Source organism: Mercenaria mercenaria, chromosome 8 (assembly GCF_021730395.1).
Source record: "Mercenaria mercenaria strain notata chromosome 8, MADL_Memer_1, whole genome shotgun sequence".
NCBI lineage: Eukaryota > Metazoa > Mollusca > Bivalvia > Venerida > Veneridae > Mercenaria > Mercenaria mercenaria.
In genome coordinates, this window is record NC_069368.1 from 10,048,171 (window position 1) to 10,071,445 (window position 23,275).

The 23,275-nt window shown below is 32.6% G+C and overlaps 1 protein-coding gene across 5 annotated transcripts in view; it reads right to left on the reverse strand.

Moving 5' to 3' along the window:
* Positions 1-359: 359 nt before the first annotated feature.
* LOC123523074 (limbic system-associated membrane protein-like) overlaps positions 360-23,275 on the reverse strand; it is a 157,599-nt gene continuing 134,683 nt past the window's right edge. For 4 of the 5 annotated variants that reach the window (XM_045300687.2, XM_045300688.2, XM_045300685.2 and 1 more), the window contains 7 exons: positions 13,146-13,258; positions 9,453-9,657; positions 6,591-6,740; positions 5,690-5,830; positions 4,480-4,767; positions 2,708-2,920; positions 360-2,324 (listed from right to left, as the gene is read on the reverse strand). In XM_045300687.2, the coding sequence (XP_045156622.2) occupies positions 2,227-2,324; positions 2,708-2,920; positions 4,480-4,767; positions 5,690-5,830; positions 6,591-6,740; positions 9,453-9,657; positions 13,146-13,258 (1,208 nt within the window). In that variant the 3' untranslated portion in view covers positions 360-2,226. The remainder of the gene's footprint in view (positions 2,325-2,707; positions 2,921-4,479; positions 4,768-5,689; positions 5,831-6,590; positions 6,741-9,452; positions 9,658-13,145; positions 13,259-23,275) is intronic. The other variant, XM_053549355.1, reaches the window with a different exon arrangement.

The following is a 23,275-nucleotide window of genomic DNA, read 5'->3' on the forward strand; positions in this document are numbered from 1 at the left end:
TCTAACTTCCATTCAATGTGGTGTATTCACATCGCTTTGTATTATTTGCTTCAAAATAATATTTTAAGATTATCATCTGTCCATATTCATTATAGTCATAACAGACCAGATCAATTTTAAAGTGCATCAAATGTTTTATTTATACTGCATTTTGTAAATAGAAAGTGAATGCTAATGGGTAATTTTCCTTTGTCGGAAAATCTGACCGAACATAAACACATCAAAGGGGTTTTTAGAGTCACATGTACAATACAATTATCTTTATTGAGGCACTTTTGTTCGACAGAATACAATCTGTTTGTAAGTATGGACAGATATGATGAAACCATTTAAAGAAAGAAATTGATACGATAAGAAAATGAAAAATAACCATTTATTTTCACATTATGCATACATAACTTGTATAACACAGAAAGAAGAAACAAGAAGAAAAATTAGGAAATAGCATAAGAATAATGGTACATCGATTATAATGGCACTTGAAATATGCTTACTGCAAATATGCGACAAGTCAAAACATGCCCTGGCGCCTTTAAGCAGCTGTCTTCTTAAAAGTCTATATTCCCAGTGAATTGATAGATAGATCAGGAGTTCTTCCATTCTAAATGTATAAGAATTTTCCCGGCTCTTCGCAGCTTCTGCATGTCATCATGCAACTTGAGAAGGAATGTTAATAATACACAAAAAAGAACGAAGAGGAAAAGCTTACCAGTTTTGAAGGTTCATTATATTTGTTAACCTGTAAATAAAATTACTACTAAAATTCATGTCAATTTACTTTTCATCATGTTTTTTTTTTTTTTGAAACATGGTCAAATGACTAGCTTCCTATGCTATATACAATAAGATAATTACGCTGTTTTATAACGCTTCTTGAATTAAAATGCATATATATACAAACACAGAAAATATTTTATTCCACATTTTGCATAATACTGACATATGAACGACACGGATTTCATAGCACAATGCACAAACTGTACATATTTAAAGTAATGCATTTTAAAATAATGCTGTAATGATAACACTTAGGTACACAATTTCACTCTTTCCAGGTCCAACACAAGAAGTTTAGCCATTTGAAAAAAGAACAGGTATAATAAAATGTCTTATTTACAACTTTGGCTGAAACTGAATGGTGTGGCTGAACGGTTCAATCTCGAGTACAAAGTAGCTCCAGAGCCACATGTTTACTTATATAGTTCAATTCTGTGTTAGCATTTTACGTTACAACTGCAAAAGTGAGATGCGATTTACTACACCTATTACAAGAAACATTTGTTGCTGAATTGACTTAATATACATTTGAATTTGTGCAACCAGCGTTTTCTCTTTCATGAAGATATTTCTGAATGTCATTTTCTGGTTTAGATTTTTAAAAAGTGGGTAAGGTTGTTGTGACGAGTGTCATGACACTATCGTGGTGTTTTCAATGTGACAACAGCATGTGTTAAGTAAGTATACATACGGAAACAATTAAAATATATCTTTAAAACATTATCATCACGTGATTTATTTCCACTTCAGCAGTCCACGATCATGTGTAAGTTCTAGCTTCCGTTAAGGGTAGCAGCAAGTATGTATCTAGGAGTAGACTATAACTCGTTGATTCCGCTTATCTCATTGGTCGGTAATTGGTCACATGAAGGACCATTGAAAGTGAAATTTACCGCAAAAAGTGATTATCTTGCAAACAAACAAGCTTTTCATGTATACATATATTTTTAAATCGTCTTGAGAAAGGTTTTAGATGTGGAGCTGATATAAGGTAAGTGTGGGTTGCCTGTATGTAAACTCTATAAACTATATATCATTGAATTTGTATTAGATACTAAGCACACTGCTCTGTTTTCGGTGTAGTCAATTCTGTCGGTAAATATCCAAGCTTATGGACATGTACAAGTTGATATTGACTGAAGCCGTAAACTTCGATATTAACCTCATCAGCATAATATATCTGTTTAATATTGTTAAACAAAGTGATAATCATGACAAAAATTTTGCAATCCTGAATAATAACGTTTGTATCTGAACAAAGCTAGTGTTAAATAGTCCTTTGAATCTTGATTGGAATGTAACTTCAGGTTCTGTACCTCTGTAGATACCGCTTATTCTGTCAGTGACGACTTGCAATGTCTCCATATTTATATGTTTGTGCAAGATATCATATGTACAGCGACGGCCATTGTATGGAATTCGGCTTCTTGGATAACACTGTTACAGTTTTCAGTGGCAAATACTACTAAAGAGTACGGAAATGGCTATATATGCAATATTCATGACTGCTTGGTTCGCTGTGTTGTAGTCTGTGTTCCTTAGATAATCTGTAAAATAGACGCAAAATGTAAAAGAACATAATCTGTTTGAAAAAGATAAGAAACTTAATTTCGATCAAGTAAATACAACAGTTTTCTAACACCAAACCTCTATAGTGTTTCAATTACTGGTGTAACGGGGCCTCTGAAGCCGAATGGCCGTAGGCACCTACCTCAAATATCATTCATCCCTCTCAGCAGTACGTTGACACTTTGCATGTTATCTAGAATTCACTCATGTTAGAAGCCATCTAGCTGGCATGCCCTGGTATTACTGAAGGTCTCAAGTTGGAAAACTGCCTTATGAAATTGAAAGTTAAACCTAAGTAGAAAAAGAAAAAACAAAGTATTGCTGTAATTAAAACAAACTACCTAATGTTAATAATACTCACTGCTCTTATCCGCATTCTCGGCGTAGATTTTGTTGTTGTTATTACTGTATGAGTTTTGTGGAGTGTATTTTTCCCCGTCCGCGACATATTCATCAGTTTTCTTTTCCTGATTGAACTTGTCAATCATCTCATAGTAATCGTCATCATATGATTTCGTTGTAAATGGAATGTATGTTGTCGTTCTCTTTGTTCGTGAAGTTGGCTCTTTGTATTCTAGGCAAAGTAATTAAAGTGTATGCAAATATTGTGTTGGAATAAGTTTTGCAAAGGATTTTTAAGGCCTTCCCAGAATAAATGTTTGGCAGTTGCATCTGTTATTGCTAATGCTATAACATTAAGTAATGTTGTTTTATCTTAATTTAAAATGTACATGGTTTACCCCTAATTCGAAGATCAGATTTACACAGGAATATTTTAAAGAAGGGAAATTCGAAATGAAAATTGAGTAAAAATTCGAAACATTGTTGCTGCTGTTCAGAATCAGTTTACAAAATAAACAAATGATTTGCAGCGTCTGCGCCTGCATTGCCCAAAAATAGTTCCTTTAAGTTAAACATATATTTGAACTTAAATACGCTATAATTTTTCAAAAGATCGATAATTAAATAGCAGAAGTTCACACGTAAACATCTGAAGAGCTCTGTTTAGTAAACTTCATCAATAATTAGGTAAAAGCAGAAAAATATCTTATTAATAATATTCTTAAACAATAGTACTGATGATATTTTATCCGAGACAATGTCGCATTACGACAGTAGTTCAACTGGAGCTATTAAAAAGGTGAGTAATACCCATTGATGGCTCTTTGAAACAGGGGAAGTAAAATGTTGTGATCATGACCTTTGACCTTCAGATATGAGCTTGACTGTAGACCTAGGGACCTGGGTTTAGTGCTCTGCACATTGTCTTGAAGGGGTTGTATGACTTTAAAGGATATTAAACGGTCGCGAATTACGAACGGACTGTAATTATGCAGTTCAGAAATAAACTGTTCATTTGTTATTTTATGCCCTAACAGAAATATCAAATATTTCTGCTCTGCAAATTTTTAATGTACATAGCTGCACGCATAAACCCACACAATAAGATGAATAGGTCAAATTCATTTCAATGAATCATTCTTAGAATGTCGGGTGCCAGATATCATAGGCGTTTGTCCAATGAAATTAAACCCCAATAAAATTCATGCTCGGCGGCATTTCATGACATTACAAACGCTCTTTGATCCATGGCATCTACAAGCGTCAGGTTTAACGACAAAGACAATTATAACATCTCACAGGAGATGTTCATAGCTGATTCTCTTTAAAGCTGAATTTCTATTTTTCATAAACAACCTTTTTATTATGCCTAATTATTTCTACCCTTTACATAAAAGCAATCGTAAAAAACGCTACTACGGGTGTTGCATAAACTCAATTAAAATAATGCAGTGTTACACCAGAAAGCTATTATTTTTATGATTTTACAGTTTTTCGAATTGTGTTTTCAGAGTTAGAATATAAGATTTAACACAATTTGGTAACAAAGTATTTTTAATTGCTGTAAATAAGTCGAACATCCTTCGTGGGAGTTCCCGTGTACATGTTAGTACGGATAGTATTTCCGGGACTGAAATTACATGTATAACTCTGTTGGATGTATCCAACTTTTTCGCTAATCCTTTAATTTTCTTTTTATCAAAATGAGCTATGCAAGAGAATTTTAAACAACCAACGTGACATCACAAGTATCGTAAAATTATCGCGTAAGACAGCCAAAATTAAACATACCATAAAGAACCATTGTAGCATGTTCTGTTCCCATCCGATTCTCTGCCTCACACGTGTAGTCACCATAGTCATGTTTATTTATATACAATATTTGAAGTGTCAATGAATATGTGTCATGCTTTCCTGGGTACACTTCTTGTCTAAATTTATAACTATGATTTATCTGCACTCCATTTTTGTACCAGCTTATTTTGGCTCGTGGATGTGACGTCACACTGCATTCTAAGATAGTTTCTTTGCCGAGAGATTGACCAAGTCGAGAATTCAGCAACTTTATGATTGGTACATCTGTAAGACATTTAACCGTCAGAACATTTGCGCTCTTTGTAATAAAAGGCATATATACGACAAGTTTAACAAACAAAACTAATTGCAAATAACACTCGCTAAATACATCCATTTTTTCCCGCCTAATTTTGATTCTGTTACACAACTTCCAATATTTTCATTAAGGTAGATCTGCATGTTTGAAACAAGAATTGCTCTGCAATACAGAATTTTATCAAACGATAAAAAGCATCATTATATCCAAAGAAAATTTAGCAAGTAAAAGAGAAAGGGTCGTGTGCTTGATTTTTTGTAAGTCCGATTTGAATATATAGGTCTTCCGTTTAATTTCCATAAAGGGCTAGTATGTGGAATATTGCCATTTTCGCGTTTTGAAAAAAAAAGTTCCACAATGTAGATTTTCTTTTAATTTCATCAATTTTCAGCTATACGCTTAATAAATTTATTAGGTACGTGCGCTGATATTTTTCTTTAATTTCACCAAATATCAATTTGAGATCTTACACTTCAGCTTATATTTTGTTATCATTTTGAATAATTTTACATCAAAACTTATCTATTGTCAAAAGTAATCTGCCGAAAGAGAGTAACGCTGACTGTTTAACACTAATAACACGGGATATAGTAGATTCCCGGTACATTTATTATTGCCGTATAACGTATTCCAGGCCTTATTCTAGGTTTTTCTTGATAAATGGCGTTACGCCGTCAGTTCCGTGTAATAAAACGTGCAAACTACATTAACAACAAAAAAGAAGGTCCATGCGACAAACTTAACAAACAGGTTAACTTTTGGGATTAAGACAGTGGAATTTAAGTTTTGTTTGAATGAAGTCCAAGTGTTACTAGATTTAATGACATAAAACAACATTAAACAAAGTTCACAGCCATCGTAAAGTAAATGACATTTAAAACAACTTACATTGCACTTTGACAAGCATCTCCCTGGTTGTAGCAGGAGGTACACCGTTGTATGCTAGGCATACGTAATGTCCACTTTGGTACCGTTTTATATTCTGAATGTATAACGATTCGCCTTCAGTATTCAGATCTGCAAAAGGACCTGTAAATTTATTTCTCAGTAATATTTTGTAGCTACCTTATCGCACTGGGTCGTCCCATGCCGAGAGTCTAAAGTTTCTCAAAGCGATTCATTTGCCCTTTGCAGTAACGGTTCGAACCTCGCCATCATTCGTGTTATCTTATGTGTTTAAATATTATGTGAATGCGAACAGTAACAAAGAAATACCTATTCGCATGTTTTGGAATAAAATGTAACAACCAGACTATATCATCTCGAGCGCAACCATTAAAAGTTAAACACATTTTAATTTTGTAAATACTGTTAACACTTTTTGTCTTTTCTTAAACGAGGGTAACATCAGTACGTTTTTATTGCTTTTCTGCTGCATATTATGTTTAAAATGGTAATCGGAATTTAACTGTCTGCGAGAGGTTTCAATTCGAAACCTCGTCTACATAGCTATTCGATAGTTCTATATTTGCGCAAGACTTTTCATTTATTAATGCTTGATATTAATGTTATGAAATATTTGGAATAATCATTTCAAGACTAAATCTCAATAAATTTTAGTAATGTCAATTTTACGTCTAGGGGATCGCATTCAGAACGTCTTATTCCGAGTAATTCAAGTAATAACTACATATTTTTAATGTAACATTTACTTGTTTTCGTCGCTAAGTACATAAGGCTCTAAAGTTCATTTGAACTGTTAACATGGTTATCAGCTCAAGTGTATTGAAATACAAAAATAGACGTGAAAATATCAAAAGATAGGCCAGTTAAGAAGAGAAATACGTACATTCTTTATTTTGCTCCGCTCCTATTGGTTTCAGAAACCACGTTATGTTTGGTTGTGGAATTCCGGTGGCTTTGCACGTCAGAACGACGTCACCTCCTTCTGGAACGTCAACATCCCTGCTTGATAGCTCGTTCAAAATGTGAGCAGGAACTGTGCATGAAATAAATCATTAAATGTATCAAATTAGATCTCGTTTGAATTAAATATCAAATTGGTAACGTTTAATAATTTCATGTTTATCATTGCATTATCGAAATATTAGAGTGAAATATATCTGGTATTTTAATAGTGAAAAATATCAGATCTAGATTTCACCGTTAAGAAATTATAGAATGGGTAGATTTAGGCAAAGCATGACATTGAAAGAAACTTTGTTTGTTTTACATGTAAGATCAAATTGAACACTTATGAACACCATATCTAATTCACATTTTCAATTGAAGACAAATTCAAAGTCACATAGCGCATTAACGACTTGCACTGACAAAACGACGTTCTAGAACAATATTTGAAGGTTTGGAAAAACATTATATCTTTAATTCACCGTACACAATGAAGATTTGTTTTCGCTTTAATTTTATATCAAGGCTCATGCAAGGTAAATGATGTGTAATGCATGCTTATGAAACTTTATACTGTATTCTATTTCGCACATAAAGTGATATGATTAATGAGCTTAAGTCATTTTTATTCTAAAAATAAACATATGGTTACACTGTACATGTTACATTGTTCTATGATGTGTTTTATTGATTTGTGAATTAGATGTAGTTGTTTAATTAGCTATATCATTTCCCCATTCTATTTTCAGTATTTATTTGCCTAAAATAGAATAATATTAAAGCAGTTACTACTTGTTCCATATGTAGAGCGTTAAGAAAACTAATTAAAACTTAATTCTAAATAAGGTAGATTTGATTTATTATAATTATTTTGTTAAAAAAGACCTGTTCTGGTTATCACTGAGGTTAAGATCTTTAGTTACTGTTAATAACATTAACAGCTTTTTATAAAAGGAGTACTTACCGGAATATGAGATTCAGTTAACATTTGTTCAGTGATGATTACTTTTGGCAACTTCCGGCAATTATTTCGACAGTGGTTTTAGATTTTAGTGTTCCTTGATACTGATAAAATTTTGTGGAACTTTATTCAAGCTACAAAACCAGGATCAGTGAACTTTATTCTGTGCATGGCTATCATAAATTTTAGGACGGTGTTTCATGTGCTCCTTCATTTATATTGTCATCTGTTAATTTCTTTTAATAAATATTGTGTTTACGTTTGATGCTGACTTTCCTTTCCAGTTACGCTTTTCGTCTGCAAGTACTTTGACCTCATGTAACCGCCATTACATAATGAGTTTAATATTTTATATCACAGCCACTTATGTCTGAATGCATGTCCTGGCTTAATGAGATAGCTTATTTGATTTTAACTCTTTATGAGACAAAGCAAAAGGTCTCGGTTCTTTGACTGGTTTGACTGATCTGAAAAAAGTACAGGACGAATACAGCTCCCAAAAGAGTCACTAGCGCAGTTGGCTAATCTACCATGTAGTTCGTTATAAGATAATTATTTTGTGCTCTGTGACCGTCAAAGTTCAACAAGTATAATTTATAGACACGGGTTTTAGTGACTGAACTTCTAGCTTTTCATCACAACACTTAGAGCTAATGAATAATATAACTATGAACACCAAACAATATGTTGGAGTACCAACTGAAGCTTTAGTTATCATTTCCTGCTATGTATATAGCTATATTACAATTGATTTTATAAATATCGAGGTATGTAAACTAAGCCATGTTCTGTACAATATGGCAATATGTTTCGACATGTTGGGCCAACGTGCATATTAGAAATAAGAAACAAAACATACGTGCACGATTCTGCCTAACAGTACATTCTGAGTTATCTTTGTAATTTAAATGTCTATCTGTTCTTCCAATATGGTAAGTCAGGTTCGCAGACAGTAATGAACTATGTTAAGTATCCCTATTATTATGTGCATATGTTTCTTTTAGATAAAAGGTATAGTTTGTATTATTGGTATAGACTGAGATAGACAGGAAATTTATATTTCATAAACGGATTCAAGAGTCTTGAGAGTTGCTGACCGAATAAGAAGTTAGATAAGATATGAATTTGTGGGATTAACCAGTTGCACATATTTATACTGCTTTACAAATATGTAGTTCAATCAAACAGAAGTTTTCACTTCCTTTCCTAAATTTAACTTCATTATTTCATTCTTAACCTTCTATTGTTTAAACTATCCTTAAAGACAAAATCATAAAAGAAAAATCACAGAAAGTGTCTTCATGATATCAACGTTATCATCTAAAATAAATGTGTCCGAAATCTATCAACCAGGGTCGCGAATATAAATTACACTAACTTGACAAAAGATTTCCTAATTAAGAATTTTATCGTGTAAAACATTTTTAAACATTATCTACACCTGTATTTAAACGAACTATACACACAAAGTATTGGCTCGAAATTGGTAATCTCACGTCTTCCTCTATCGATCATAGAAAATTAATAGGCAAGTGAGAACAAAAACGTGATAATGACTTGGTCTTTGCTTTTAATTTCGAGAATGAAGTCGTTTTCAATAATGCCATTTATATCATAACAATAAACATCATACATTTTGTATTTGCATGGATTGTAACAAATGAAGCTGGAGGTTGTTTGGTCCGGTAACGGGTAAACTTTCTAAATAATGAATTTTTGTAAACGAAATAGAATTTTTTCTTTTGACAGCAAGGGTAACTAACGCTCTCGCTGTTTAGACAAGCGATAACTCAATAAGCAATTTCAATGTAATTTTAAAATGCTTTTGGTTATTTGTACCTTGTACATGTAATCGCACTCGCTTTATCTTGACAGGACTCGTGTTTATCTGGCACGTGTACTCCCCACTATCATTATGCTGCACGTGTTTAATACGAAGGTTCCAGTCACCCTGTTTCGTGCTCTCAACACCAACTCTACGATCGTCTATAACTATAGTCTCTTCATTACTGAATAATATACGTCTCGGGTTCATCCATATAATCTGAAAAACAAACATGGAGAACATACGTTTTATAACTCATTAAACAATTAAAACATATTATTATTATTTAAGATTTCTACAAATTTACTTTTTGCAGAATCACTTACTTTATGGGTAAACTCTTTTAATGATATATCGCTTAAAAGCGTTCAGCTCATACTTATGTTAGTTCTGCACGTTTAAATAACTTAAAGTGGCGACGTAACTTCACTTATCCGGAAAACCTAAAGCAATGCCTTGTAGCTGCAACACGGGTAGGATTCTATTTTATTCCGTGTATTTATTGTATAACAGTCATCGCTGTCCCTCTAAAGGTTCCTTTCGACAACAAATATATCTCGATATAAAATAATTAAAAGTGTTACAAAATTAATCTAATCTAATTAATATTTGGCGAACTGTGAACAATATTTCTGCACATTTTGATACAGCGATACTTTGATAAACATACTTTTAAATAAAATTCTACATTGTACAAGCATATTTGTTTCAAACGTGCAGATTCGCCTTAATTATACGATAAATGAAAAATATTTTAGACTTAAGACGTACCCGCTCTTAAAATAACTGTGTTATTCAATAGATAATGAAACTGCCTAAATATTATTCGAAGTATGTTAGATAAATCTAAAACATATCTATCACGTTGCAGAAAGACATGCAACAAGTAGGATAACTATTCTACAAGGACTTTTTGGTCATTCTGTTTTTCGGTGGTCTTATTGTCACTTTATGTTATTTATTATATTCATAAAAATTGGTTGGTGCTCCAGTGGGAGACCCTTGAATATCACCCGGTCAGAGAGGATTTATATGCATTCTTCCGTTGCCCGGCAACGAAAACCGTTCACGAAGTTTAAGAAATACACATGCGATTGAAACACACAGGAAACAATTAATCGATATGCATTTAATCATGAAAGTGTCTATTAGCACGACAGTCGTGCTGATTATCTTTTTTATTCGCACGACGGTCATGCCAATTATTTTTTCTTGTTCATTGTTTAAGATATCAAACAATATATTCTTACTTTTCATATTACGTAACTATGTAATATTTACAGGCATCGTGATCGCACACCGTCTAGGTGTTAACTACCAATGGTGCATGCTCAAACTTGTCAATATTTTTACTATGATACAGTAGTTCGTCATATAGATTAACTTAAATAACGGTAACTCAACATATCTGTGCTAATAACAAAATATGCGCACGACGACGAAAATAATCGGCACGACGATCGTGCGGATAACTTAAATAATTGGTATGACCGCGTGGATACCTCGGCCTTAATGGCATATATATCTAAGACTCTATAGAATTTAAAGTGATTGTTACAATATATATTGAATGACTGTTGTAATGCTATCAATACTTTTTTTTTTTTTTTGGCAAAGCGACTCATTCTCTCCTTTGCAAGAATGCGTCATGAGCAATCGAAAAATGATAACAGATATGTGTATTATTTCATCTGTTTTTTGTTTTTTTCGATCTTTACTTAAATAGATTAGCTGGAATATATTCTTTTGAAGCAGACGTGCATGACAAGCTATTGTAGTGATAACATCTATTAACTTGATATAAACATTTATGTCCCACATGAATCATGACATATTCTGACAAATGCCTTAAATGTTTTCGCCGTTATTGAAGACACACTATGACCATAAATAAAAACATTTGGGAAATAACAACAAATAAAATTATCATCTTGTTTACAATTGACTTGGGGATCGCGGCGAAAGAGCACATTGCCAATTAGAACGTTTTGCGGGCAAACGTAATCACATTTCTCTTTGATATATTGGAAGTGAATTTCCCGACAACTGTACTTGCTCAAAGAAGCGTCTATGTCACAGTTCGTAGAAAAATCTCTCCCGGTTGCAAGGCATCCCGCAGACGAAAGAATAATTCAGCGGGGAATCAGACACCAAATTAGCTTCAAGTGCTCTCCGTGCGATTATCCGTGTTCTTATACAGACCTCAAAACATTTACACTACACTTGAGATGCATTCGAGTTTTTTTTAATTACTTATGAATGGAGTATTTTGTTCATTTTTAAAAGTGTATTAAATCCAAAATTCGTTTCTGACAATACAGTCTGACATTTCTTTAGCGTCTTTTTACACCTAACAAGACATTTTCATTTTAATAATTACTACTTTATGAAAATAGTTTTCAACAATAATATGGTTTATGTTCAATAGCAAATACCGTATTAATCCTGTCGATTAAATTGAATAATCTTAGACCAGAATATAAGAATCTTTTATAAAATCGCCAGTAATTGTAGTTTTTTCATTAAAGATTGAAACGTGCACAATCATATGATTTTTTTGCTTTTAAAAAACTTTCCATGTGATCTTAACCGATAGAAGTTTTGGCAAAGAATAACACACATTTATTTCAGAACAATCTACCAAACAGCTTTAAAACCTGTCAATATCTTAAATATCCACCAAAACCGATCGGAAATATAATCGTGTTTATTCTTTTAGTGTACGATTTAGATATGTTTTTCCCTATATGAACTGACGATGCAATAATTCCACGCGTAAAAGATAATTAAATAAACAAGTGTTAAGCTTTTAAAACAGGTCTTTTCAAAGGTAATGATCAAATCATTTTAGTTTGGTACTGTAGTTAGATATATTTGATTTTCTTTTAAATTGTCAGTTATATAACATCGTTATATTTTAGTGATAAACTGAAGATAAAAAGATAAAGCGTTTCAATTTCAGACAATTACTATGCACATCGAAAATATACTAAACGATTTCAAGATAAAAATTGTTTTAGTCAAAAATTCCTCTTTTTTTAAACACAACAATTGCCCAAAACACTGCACCTATTTGATAGACGTCTCGGAAAAAAATTGAGCCGTGCCATGAGAAAACCAACATAGTGGGTGTGCGACCAGCATGGATCCAGACCAGCCTGCGCATCCGCGCAGTCTGGTCAGGATCCATGCTGTTCGCTTTTAAAGCCTACTGCAATTAGAAAAACCATTAGCGAACAGCATGGATCCTGACCAGACTGCGCGGATGCGCAGGCTGGTCTGGATCCATGCTGGTCGCAAACCCACTATGTTGATTTTCTCATGGCACGGCTCAATTGTTCTTACAAACTGTCAATTGTCTGCAGTGAAAGTCAATGAGAAATCGTTTAATAGCTATCAACGGTATTATGCACAGTCCAGCATGGTATACAAATACCTCTGAGCATACTAATGGTACGGTCTTGATTGGTCTTACTGGGTATTTATGTTACACCGAAGCAGTTTGGACCATATAAGTTTATGTGGTGAACGAAAGATTTTATGTGCCTTTCCCTATATTATTTCAGATTTACCAGGGGGCACCTTGCTTTTGAAACCGACCCGCCATAACTTCAAAGTATGAGATAATAATTTTTCACTTGCAGGCTAGAATTTGTAGGAAGCGGATGACATTTCCAAAAAAATTAAATTGATTTTGTATGACTCACCTTATGGTCTCCTTTATGAAGTGCAGAACATGGCAACACGGCAGTTTGACCAGCTATGACATTGATGTCAACAAGGGCTTCATTGAACAGAGGTCTGTAGTTTGCAGACATGACTGAAAAAAAAGAGAAATACTAAAATTGTACTGTATAAAGCCACCCCTTTAAAATACCCGGACTTCAAGGAGATTATTTTAGTTAAACGTGCAACTGTGTTAAAACTTGGTACATTTTACTAAAGAAAGACTTTCTATAGAATTACGGAAGTTACGTTTCCGTTGTGAATAAACAATGCTAATGCGGCATCTGTATGCCATAATATCCGAAGAATACCGAAATCGAACGGAAAATTCGGACTGTTATTACGATTATTTTTTTTCATTATTTCTGTCACTATTTTTAAGTGTGGTCCTTTAATGTGGTTTGATACTGTTTGTTTAATTATTCAATCCATATTTCTAAATAACATTTATTAACTGCATATTTATTGTACTTTGTTCTCAACACTAAAACTGTACGGAATTTTCGTCATTTTGCTTAAAGTATGTCTGTCTAAATTCGAACACATTTATATCTTGATAACATAAAATGCGTTTAATAGAACATATGTTATCGAATATAAAAGTCGATGTCGTTAATACTATAAAGAAGAGACACTTTTGCTTAGGAATTGCCTGAAATGAAAGTCTTTAAAATAAGTTAGTTTTAAGTTTCCTTCCATCAAGAACTATTGTTACATCAAAATGAATGCACTGATTGTTTGTCCGCAAATTGAGTCCTGTGCTATTTTTAGATAGCAGACCTTGTCGGTGACGTCACAGATCCTTACATACGGGAGTGTGCTATTGTCCCAATTGTTTCATTAATAAAGAAATTACCAATTGTAAATAACACTTTTAACAATTCCGCTATGGTTAACTTAAAAATTTTAACTGTTTTCTTTTTATTTTTGAAAAAAGTCAGAAGTTTTTGAAACGGGCACAGCTGTCGACCACAACAAAAAGATGCCGTGAACCGTAAATTCTGTGACAGAAGCTGGACCTATGGTCAAGATATTGTTGTAATCCTTCTCTGTGCCAACAACTAAAATCATTACTATATTATCTAAATATGGCAAAATGTTCTTATTTTCTAAAATGTCTGTAACCTACATTTTCTTGAAGGATATTGATAGTGCTAAAGAAAAATCAAAAGAAAAGTAGGGGTCATGTCTGATGCAAGAAAAATAATTTCAGTCAAACACACAAACTGCAAAATCAGCTAAAAAAATGAGACCCCAAATTATACTAGTGGTGTATGATCTAAGTTTCCATGAAAAATTTTGTCATGTTGTTATTTCATTATGAAAATGCTACCTACACGTCAGTCATAGATCTGTCATGTGATTTTACCAAAAACATTGCAAAGAAAATAAGGAAAATAGCTCTACAGAGCAAAAAAACTGAGGACTATTTGTGTCCGCCATTATGCGACTACCATTTTTTTTCGCGCCATTTTTCTATTTAGTGTCTGTATGCCTGTAATGATAATTCTGATTTAAAAAAAAACTAAATTCAGTATAGTTGATAAACATTATTGTAGCAAACGATACAGTTTTTACAGTTATCACCAAATTGTATATTGTTTATAGTGTAGGCAAAATATATTGCTTCAGTGAACCATGTCCTTTCATCTACCTGCTGAATGTCGTAAAAATATACGATTCATTCAGCCATAACAAATGTGCAAAATACATGTATATGAATAACAAGATGACTAAGAAATTGCTGAAAAAATGGGACAGTTTGAAGGCGGATCATTTAGGCTATCGACTCTGTAGTGATTTAATATGTTTTCTATTGTCATTCTTTCTCTTCGCAAATCGCTTCTTTTTACGCCTGATAATTTACAAGTTGTGTTGTTAGATGAATAATGGACGGTTATTTACGGTTATGTACCAAATCAATGGTATTCAGTTATTCTCATTCGCTAGTTTATGTTCGTTGCGTTAATGAACTTTTCACAGAAACGTCAGACTGGTCAAGTCGTAAAAACGGACATAACACATCCAAGGATTTAATGACAAATATGTCAGACAGAATATTTCTAATGCAGAGATATTTGAGCTTTTATGTTATTTGTGTTAGGCAATACGCATTATATTGTTTCCATCATTTAGCCGAGCTCGATGTTAAAGTGTAAACTTTCAATAATAGTAAACACAAAAAAATACCTGATTCTGGCACTTTTATACAAGTATAACATTTGTACCAAGACTGACCGTCAAATATGGACAATATATAATGAATACGGAATGCGTTGCATGCGTTGCTTGGATTAACAATACTTCCTTTAAGGCACATTAAGCTCTGTTACTTATTTCGTTATTTTAGACATGGTTTCATCTTTGTATTTCCGCTAAAAATTTAGTCTTTTTAATGATTTTTTCCATTCTCAACTTAATCTAATTTTTTTATCCAACTATGTCTAATAAGAAATCCCAGAGGACCAAAGTCCGTATGAATGCTCAGTGATCGCGCATTTACTAATAATATTGTTTTCCCGTTTGTACTAGTTTATCAAATATACTCAAGATTTGTACGAAAAGATTGTTCTGTTGTCTAAATTCCACGATAGCTAAATTTGATTACGACACGTGGTTTACCAAGAACATTTATCAAATTTTATCAGTTATTACTGACAGTTTAATACTGAGCTGGAAGAGGGAGGGAGGAATGACCATTTTAACTTTTGATAATGAACTTTGATTCAGACAATCAAGTTAGGCTTTATTAAATTGTTTGAATGAAAATGCATGGCAATATTTGTTTTAAGATGATGAGCGATAAAATAATTCACTGCTTTCGCTAACTTTCTAGTCCATTACGAAGCGATCTTTCAGTGTATCGCATATAATTTTTTTACTTAGAAGCAAGAAACATATAACATTATAACACTTTATAAACAAGTGAAGCTTCACTCAAACATTTTAGGTATTCAACGAAACGTGAAAACAATATGTAAAATAATATATGGTTTCAATTGTTTACATACAATATAGCCATAAATGTATGATATTGTTATATCATGACATCATACGCTAATATATCGGGTAAACGCAACAAAGGTTTAAAAATAAGGATGAATCTTCAATAGGAAATGCAACGTTCCAAGAATGATGTCCCCTCAAACAGTAATACTAGTATTTGATATATTTTAAAAAAGTAAAATAAATACCCTTCTGTTGTATCACTGCTATAGATAAAATTCATTTTATTATAAACATTTGTCATAATATATCAAATTATTAACTATTATTACCAAGCGAACATTTCAAAAGTAAACGCAAAATTTATTAAAAACATGACAAACCATGCCTTCTGTATATATAAGAACCGATAATAGATCTTCAAAACCACTGACATTCTTTGTTCTATATTAGTTTTGATTTCGAATGTTAAGGCAATAATTATAATGAACAATTAACCTTACATTGGAATAGAATAAAGTTGAAGATATTGGCGATAGTTGTTTCAACTGTGTACGCCGTACCATAACCGGACTACTTTTCTTGATTCAACCATGACCAATATTACTTTAGATATAAAACAATGGGAGAAAAGAAAGATCTGAAAAAGATATCATTGAAAATCTGGTTAATGTTATTCGAAGTAATTTAAATTTTTAATATCGACTGCTAAAAAATACTAATTTAGTATTGGGTTTCAAATGATAAAGAAATAATAACTGCTTAAAGTTTAAAGAAAATATTATCAATAATGATGTTAGTGTTCCAGCAATCATGGTGAAAAATTCTATAATGTTACATAACTGTGATAAGATTTTATCTGAAGTATTCATTATCAGGAAACCACTTAAACTTATTATTTGAATTACGCCTCTTTTCTCAACTCCGCTCCCTTTGTTTTTTATTCTAGTAAGTAAGAATCCATATTTCCATTGTAGACTAGACATAAAACGAGTTCCGATAGTCTTAAAGAAGGACTTCCTGTTTAATACGTTCTACGTGTGGGATGTAATTAATAGAACAATAGAGCTTCCTGGAAGAAAGCATTCTATAATTTAAAACATCATATATATAATGGCCAACGCACTTTTCCGTATTTAGCACATCCTGAAATAAGAGATACAATTCATCTATGATCTATGGTATATTCATACTGCTTTATCTGTTTGATTGTGATATGTTTATTTTAAGCCAGCTCTTTTGACATTGGTTTTACAACACAATCCTCTCATTGCAGACAAACGGAAAATCAAACTGGCACTTTCAGGACTGACAGAATTTTTTAAATTTTAAATAACAAACGACAATGTACATTTTAATTCAGTAAGCCAGTGCGTAAGTTTCTTTTGATGTGACAAATCGTTAGTTAAGTTAATTTTACTGTAAATGCACAGAGTAAGCCTATACATCTCTAATTGCTTTTTACTATTTTCTTGTTTTCATTTCTTCAGTTTGTATTATGGTTAAAGTGTTATGCCAGCAAAGACTAAAAAGGAAAAGAAAACTCACTAGAAGAAGAACTGAGCACAGCAAACACGTCAACGGTGTAAAGGTCTGAGAGAAACTCCTTACCTTGTTGACATCTGTCTTTTGTGTCAATAGATTAAAGTTTGTAAAAATTTTGAGGTAACAGTTGCTGATGTTTTCATAAGACTTCTAGCGGCACTAAGCTTTTGTTGTAACCAAATTACGTGGCGGATATTTTATACTGTGAATGAAATGATATATCCTAGCTCATTGTTAATTTTTTTCATAGGCAAACCCTATGCTCGCCAGTTTGCCATTGTGTGGCGCAGATCACTTAAAAATCAAAGTGCATGTGTCACATTTTAAAAAAATTCTAATAAAATACTGTGCAATGTGCACATTTTTGAATACTTGTGCTTCAAAGCTTTCAAATTTCAGCTGAACACCTCTCACAGAAGTTTGATTGATACAATAGAATAGAAAAGTGGAAACTCAGGTTATCAGCCTGCCATACTCCAGCGAGACTTCTTTTCTTGATTCTACCCTTGTTATTTTTAAGTCGATATTGAGTTAAACGAAAGCGCACTGACACGTTTTGTTAACACATAGCCCTATAGAACGTTGACAACACCAAACAAACTGATCTGAGACGACAGCCAATCATCCTTGATTTTCCTAAAAGATATCATTTGTGTAGGGTGTTGCTAATGGGGCAGGGGCTTTGATGCGAGACGAAAATCATTGGTTGAGCTTTTCTTTTGTTGGGCTAGATTTTCTGTCTTGCTAAATAAAAAATTTTAAACATGTATTTCACAGGGAATAAAAATAAGACGGAGATAATTTCTAAATGACATCCTTTAAATCTGCTCAATTTTATACGAATCTGTTGTTCTATTATTTATTTGTTACCAGGGTAATTCAATAAATTCTGTCTTTTTGATTCGCATATCTAAATATTCATTCAGATAAAGACAATAAAGACAACTTATACCTCATCCTCTCAAAGTATTCTCCCTCCACAGAAAAAACACTTTTGAAGTCTTGCTATCTATGACCTAAGTGCTGTAAAGTAGGCTTCCCTTGAAATACTGTTGCGAAACTGAAAACTTGCAGAACCAAATCACTTCTAGTCGCATAATATTAAAATGCATGCAAACTAAACAAAAGAAAAGGTCGTAGGAAAAGATGAGTGCTCAACCTGAAAACTTCTTTCTTGCTCTCAGAATGACGGTACATTTTTGTGAGAGGACGCCTTGTGATGAATAAACTGTATGTCTTTCCAACTTTTAATTGTGCGTTTATTTTGATAATAAACCCAAGTTACATTTCCAGTGTGCAACGCATATTTTTTCGTGTGATTACAAGTTTTGTATTGTTTTTTTTTTTTTGTTGCGCAGCCTAAATGCTTGGATTTTTGGTCTGGCGTCAAAACATTGGCAACCATTCTAGAACAGATTTTCTTTAACTCCGAATTGTCAGTCAAAATATGATGGACGATCCAATTGTAATGTCTATCTTGGAAACAGTATATCGACAATATCATTCCACCAAACATCAAACGGTAGTAAACCTTTATCGTTGTTGCTGCAAAAACAGGCCTACCTGGACAGTTACTGTCTTGAAGAATACATTGAACCCCTTGACATTTTTAAACCAACAAAAATATGTTCATTACTTCCCTGCAGAACTACCATTGATACGACACAGTTTAGAAAATATCTCTTCTGGAGCTGGTTATAACGTTGTCAGTTTTACCGAACTGCATGGCAAAAATGTTGTAGAGTCACTCCACGTAATTATCGACCACTATTCGCATATACAAAACCACAGGTATAAAACGATATATCAATTTCAATTCTTAAGTATATAAAGGAACTTCATTACGTTAAATCTACAGCACTACACTATCGTGCAGATGTCGTACAGATATCTGATGAGGAAGTACTTGTTCGCCTTCCATTTATCAAGTTTTCGATCATTACCTGATGTATTATCTGTTCAAACAAGATTTTGCAACAGTAATTGCACGTGTTTACAGTCAGCAGAGAGCATAAACTTGATTATATCAAGATGTGATTACTTTAAGCAATTCCTGACGTATTGTACTAAGAAATTTGATTATAAAACAAAACATGGTTTAGGTTAAATTAGTCACAATAGAATATGTATGGAAGTTTCAGTTTAAACAGTTCTGGTGGCGTTATAAAAAGTTTTGTCTGGTTATGAGACATAAGACATAATATCACCTACATAATCTAATATCTATCTAAAAACCATATTATTATTCAACTTTACAATATTACACACTGTATAAGATCAATTGCAAACATCATATGAAACAGACAGAGCTAATACAAAACATAACTGAGCCAATATGAGAAAAACAGGGCCAATACGGAATTCAAGCATTTTGATTGGTTCAAAAGAGAGGGCCAATACGGAGAAGTCACTTCCGTTAGATTTTTAAATGACGCCATTTTGTTTTACATCAGAGTTATAGATTACAATTTTTTTTTTAAATTTTGACAAAAAATCATCTTACATGTTCATGTAATAAACAAGTATGATTGAGCGGGATGTACGTCTTCATAGATTACAGCGATACTTTCGCTTATTCGGTATTGTGTAAAATGCAAGTGTTTCCTGTCAGAAATTCTGGCAGTTGTCAAGGAAAATAATGTGAAAATACGGAGACTCAGATTAATTAAAAGGATGAGACTTATCTTTAACAGGCATTTTGATAGTGTGGACTATTTGTGCAATGATAAATAGCGATTCAAATGCTGGAAAGTGGATGAATAGATTTGCGAACAAGAGTGTCAGTTGTGAACTTCAAACAATTTCGGATAAGATTAAGAATTAAACGAGGCATGGGAGTGTATAATTTGTGCTTGGTTGGTTCTATTATCTTGATCAACACATATGTGTACAATTTTGTGTCTCGTTGCCTGCAGCCTAAAAGAAAATGACTTTTAAAGAAGTTTTTATCACAGTTCAAATGCTAAGATAACTCACTAAAGAAAATAAATAGGAATTTAGAAATAAGGTAAGTTCTAGTTACTCTTGATCATGTTGATTATGTCACATCAAAAATATCTTTCAAAATTATTCTGAAGTACCTACTACATACAATTCATTCTGTTTTACCGGCTAAAATGATTATGATTTCTAAAATAAGTCTAAACAACTTAAGTTTTTTTTTCACCTGAACGCGCATAGCTGCAATAAGGTAACTCACAGAGTTCTTATACTGTTACCCCAACAGTCGAAAGTTGAATAATAATATCATCATTAATCAAGCAGTTTCATATTGGCCTAGTTATTTGTCCTCGGGCAGTCGTATTGGCCCGAGGCCGTAATTGCTTGATTAATAACTTTATATTATTAATTGTGTTGACTATGATAAAATTTACTCAATGTAGTTAAGCAGCTGAACGGTAAGGATGATACTGTAGCAGAATAGATACCTGAATTGGTAATAAATCAGTCTGCTCTACAAACAGTTATCATCCTTCGAACAGAAGGTAATAAACATGGCGTTCAAATATGTGCTTAGAAAAGATTGGGCATTCCGATAATTCTTATCTCGGGTAGAAACAGACTAAAAAATGTAAGAGGTTCTAGGTCTAGTGATTCTATAAGATTTTCATGATATATAAGGTATCGCTTTTCTTCAAATAACGACAGCAATTGACATAATTGTTTTGTATAAATGTCACTTGTCACTTGCTTTGTATCTTAGGAACAAAAAAGAGACAAATATAAGAAAAACACATGAATATTTTAGAGTGTTTGTCTTATAACACATGAATATTGTAAGGTGTTTGTCAAAAAACGAACACATGAACGGTGTAAATTGCTTGTCAAATAACACATGAATAATGGTATGAATTTATTATATACATATGATTATGAGTGAAATAGAGAAATATATCAATGAAACAGATCACATACTTTTACAGTGAAAATATCATATCTAATATTTTGCTCTGGTGCAGAAGTAAAACATTGGTACAATCTGGTCAATTTGTGAGAAGAATATTTTGAAGCACAGAAGGCATCCAAACAAAACCGACAGCAGAAACTGATTGAGTCTGTTCACGAGATGTTATGAAACACCCCTCACTCCCACTATCACTGGATCACTGAACAAAAACATGAGATAAACGACAACGATATATTTATATAAAATGTCAGTATTGCTTTCAATATATAGTAAACACCAGATATTACATTTTCATCCGTGGATAGACACCTTTCGCATCTTTGAAAGATCCCCTTAATGTTGATGTTATGATTAATGTTCTTTCTTGTTGCACTGCAAATTTTCCGTTAGAATGTCTAGATTTGGGAAATTTTACAAAACTTAATGTCAAATTTTTGTCAATGAAAATGCAAAATTTTATCGGAATGGTGGATCAGCTCTTCTGGTCAGGCTTTGTTCTACAAAGCTAAGAACAATTGTATATCTAGAAATCATATTATTACAATAAGGAGACAAATTAAGATTGCAAATGTACTTATATATACACTTATATATTACAAAATAATGTGTAAGAGTGCTTAAAACAGGAATTGGTGAATAGATCTACATAATAATTTGTAAAAATATGTACAAGAAATTTACTTTTAAGTTTTACACAACTTTCTTTACTGATATGTCAGATAATATAAGATCATTAACGAACAGTAAGCCTCTTACTGAAGACGAATAATGTTAAATATATTGGCAATGAATGTTCTACCATTACCAACAGGAACTACCTTTCTTAATTCAACCAACATGATTGTATGGTGTGGCAATGGAGGCATGGTGAGTATTGTAGCAAAATGTCAAACATTTGCTAAAACTTTCTACTGTTGTTTTTGGTGGATTACGCATAGTTTTATTTTCACTTTTACAGCTTTTCTGTGACTACACTATACATTGCTTTCCAATAAATATAGCAAAAATGAGATACATTCCCATTGACAACAATGAAATTCCGATGAATGTTATATGGATCTATATCTGTTTATATTAATTGTTCTTTTGAACAGTTTGCTATTTTCCAGAATAAATAATTGTACTTTTTGATATTTATAACATATAGCATGTGTTGTCTTCATTACTTTTAAAATACAAATAACGACAAGAACATCTGTTTCATAAGACACTACATGTACCACATAATTTACGAATGAAGCAAACAGAAACAATTTAAATACAATGTCATATAGATTCGTAATGTACGTAACTCAGTTGTGCCCTTTTACAATGTTATACGTTGTAAATGTACATGTATTTCATTTTGAGTGCGGATAGTTTAGACAGAAATTGACACAGCGTTCTTCTTTGCGTTTTGCTTTAAAGTCTGAAACAATCGATAAAAGGTGACTAATATCCCTATAGCGTAAACATCAACTGTGCGAACGTTTATCACTTTTCAGTTCCTAAGAGAAAAAATTCCGAAACGAATGATAAGTCTCAAAGTAAAATGCCGCAACTCTGACATAAAAAAAGGCTACAAAATGTCAAATATATTTAAGCACTTAAATAGTGTAAGCCGTAGGGATTTTAAGTCTAGCAGTTGTGAGAGTGATATATGCTCAACAAAAAGGAATTTTCAGCTGAGAATTCGTATAACTGGTGGTCCATATTGTTGTTTGTACAAAAAAT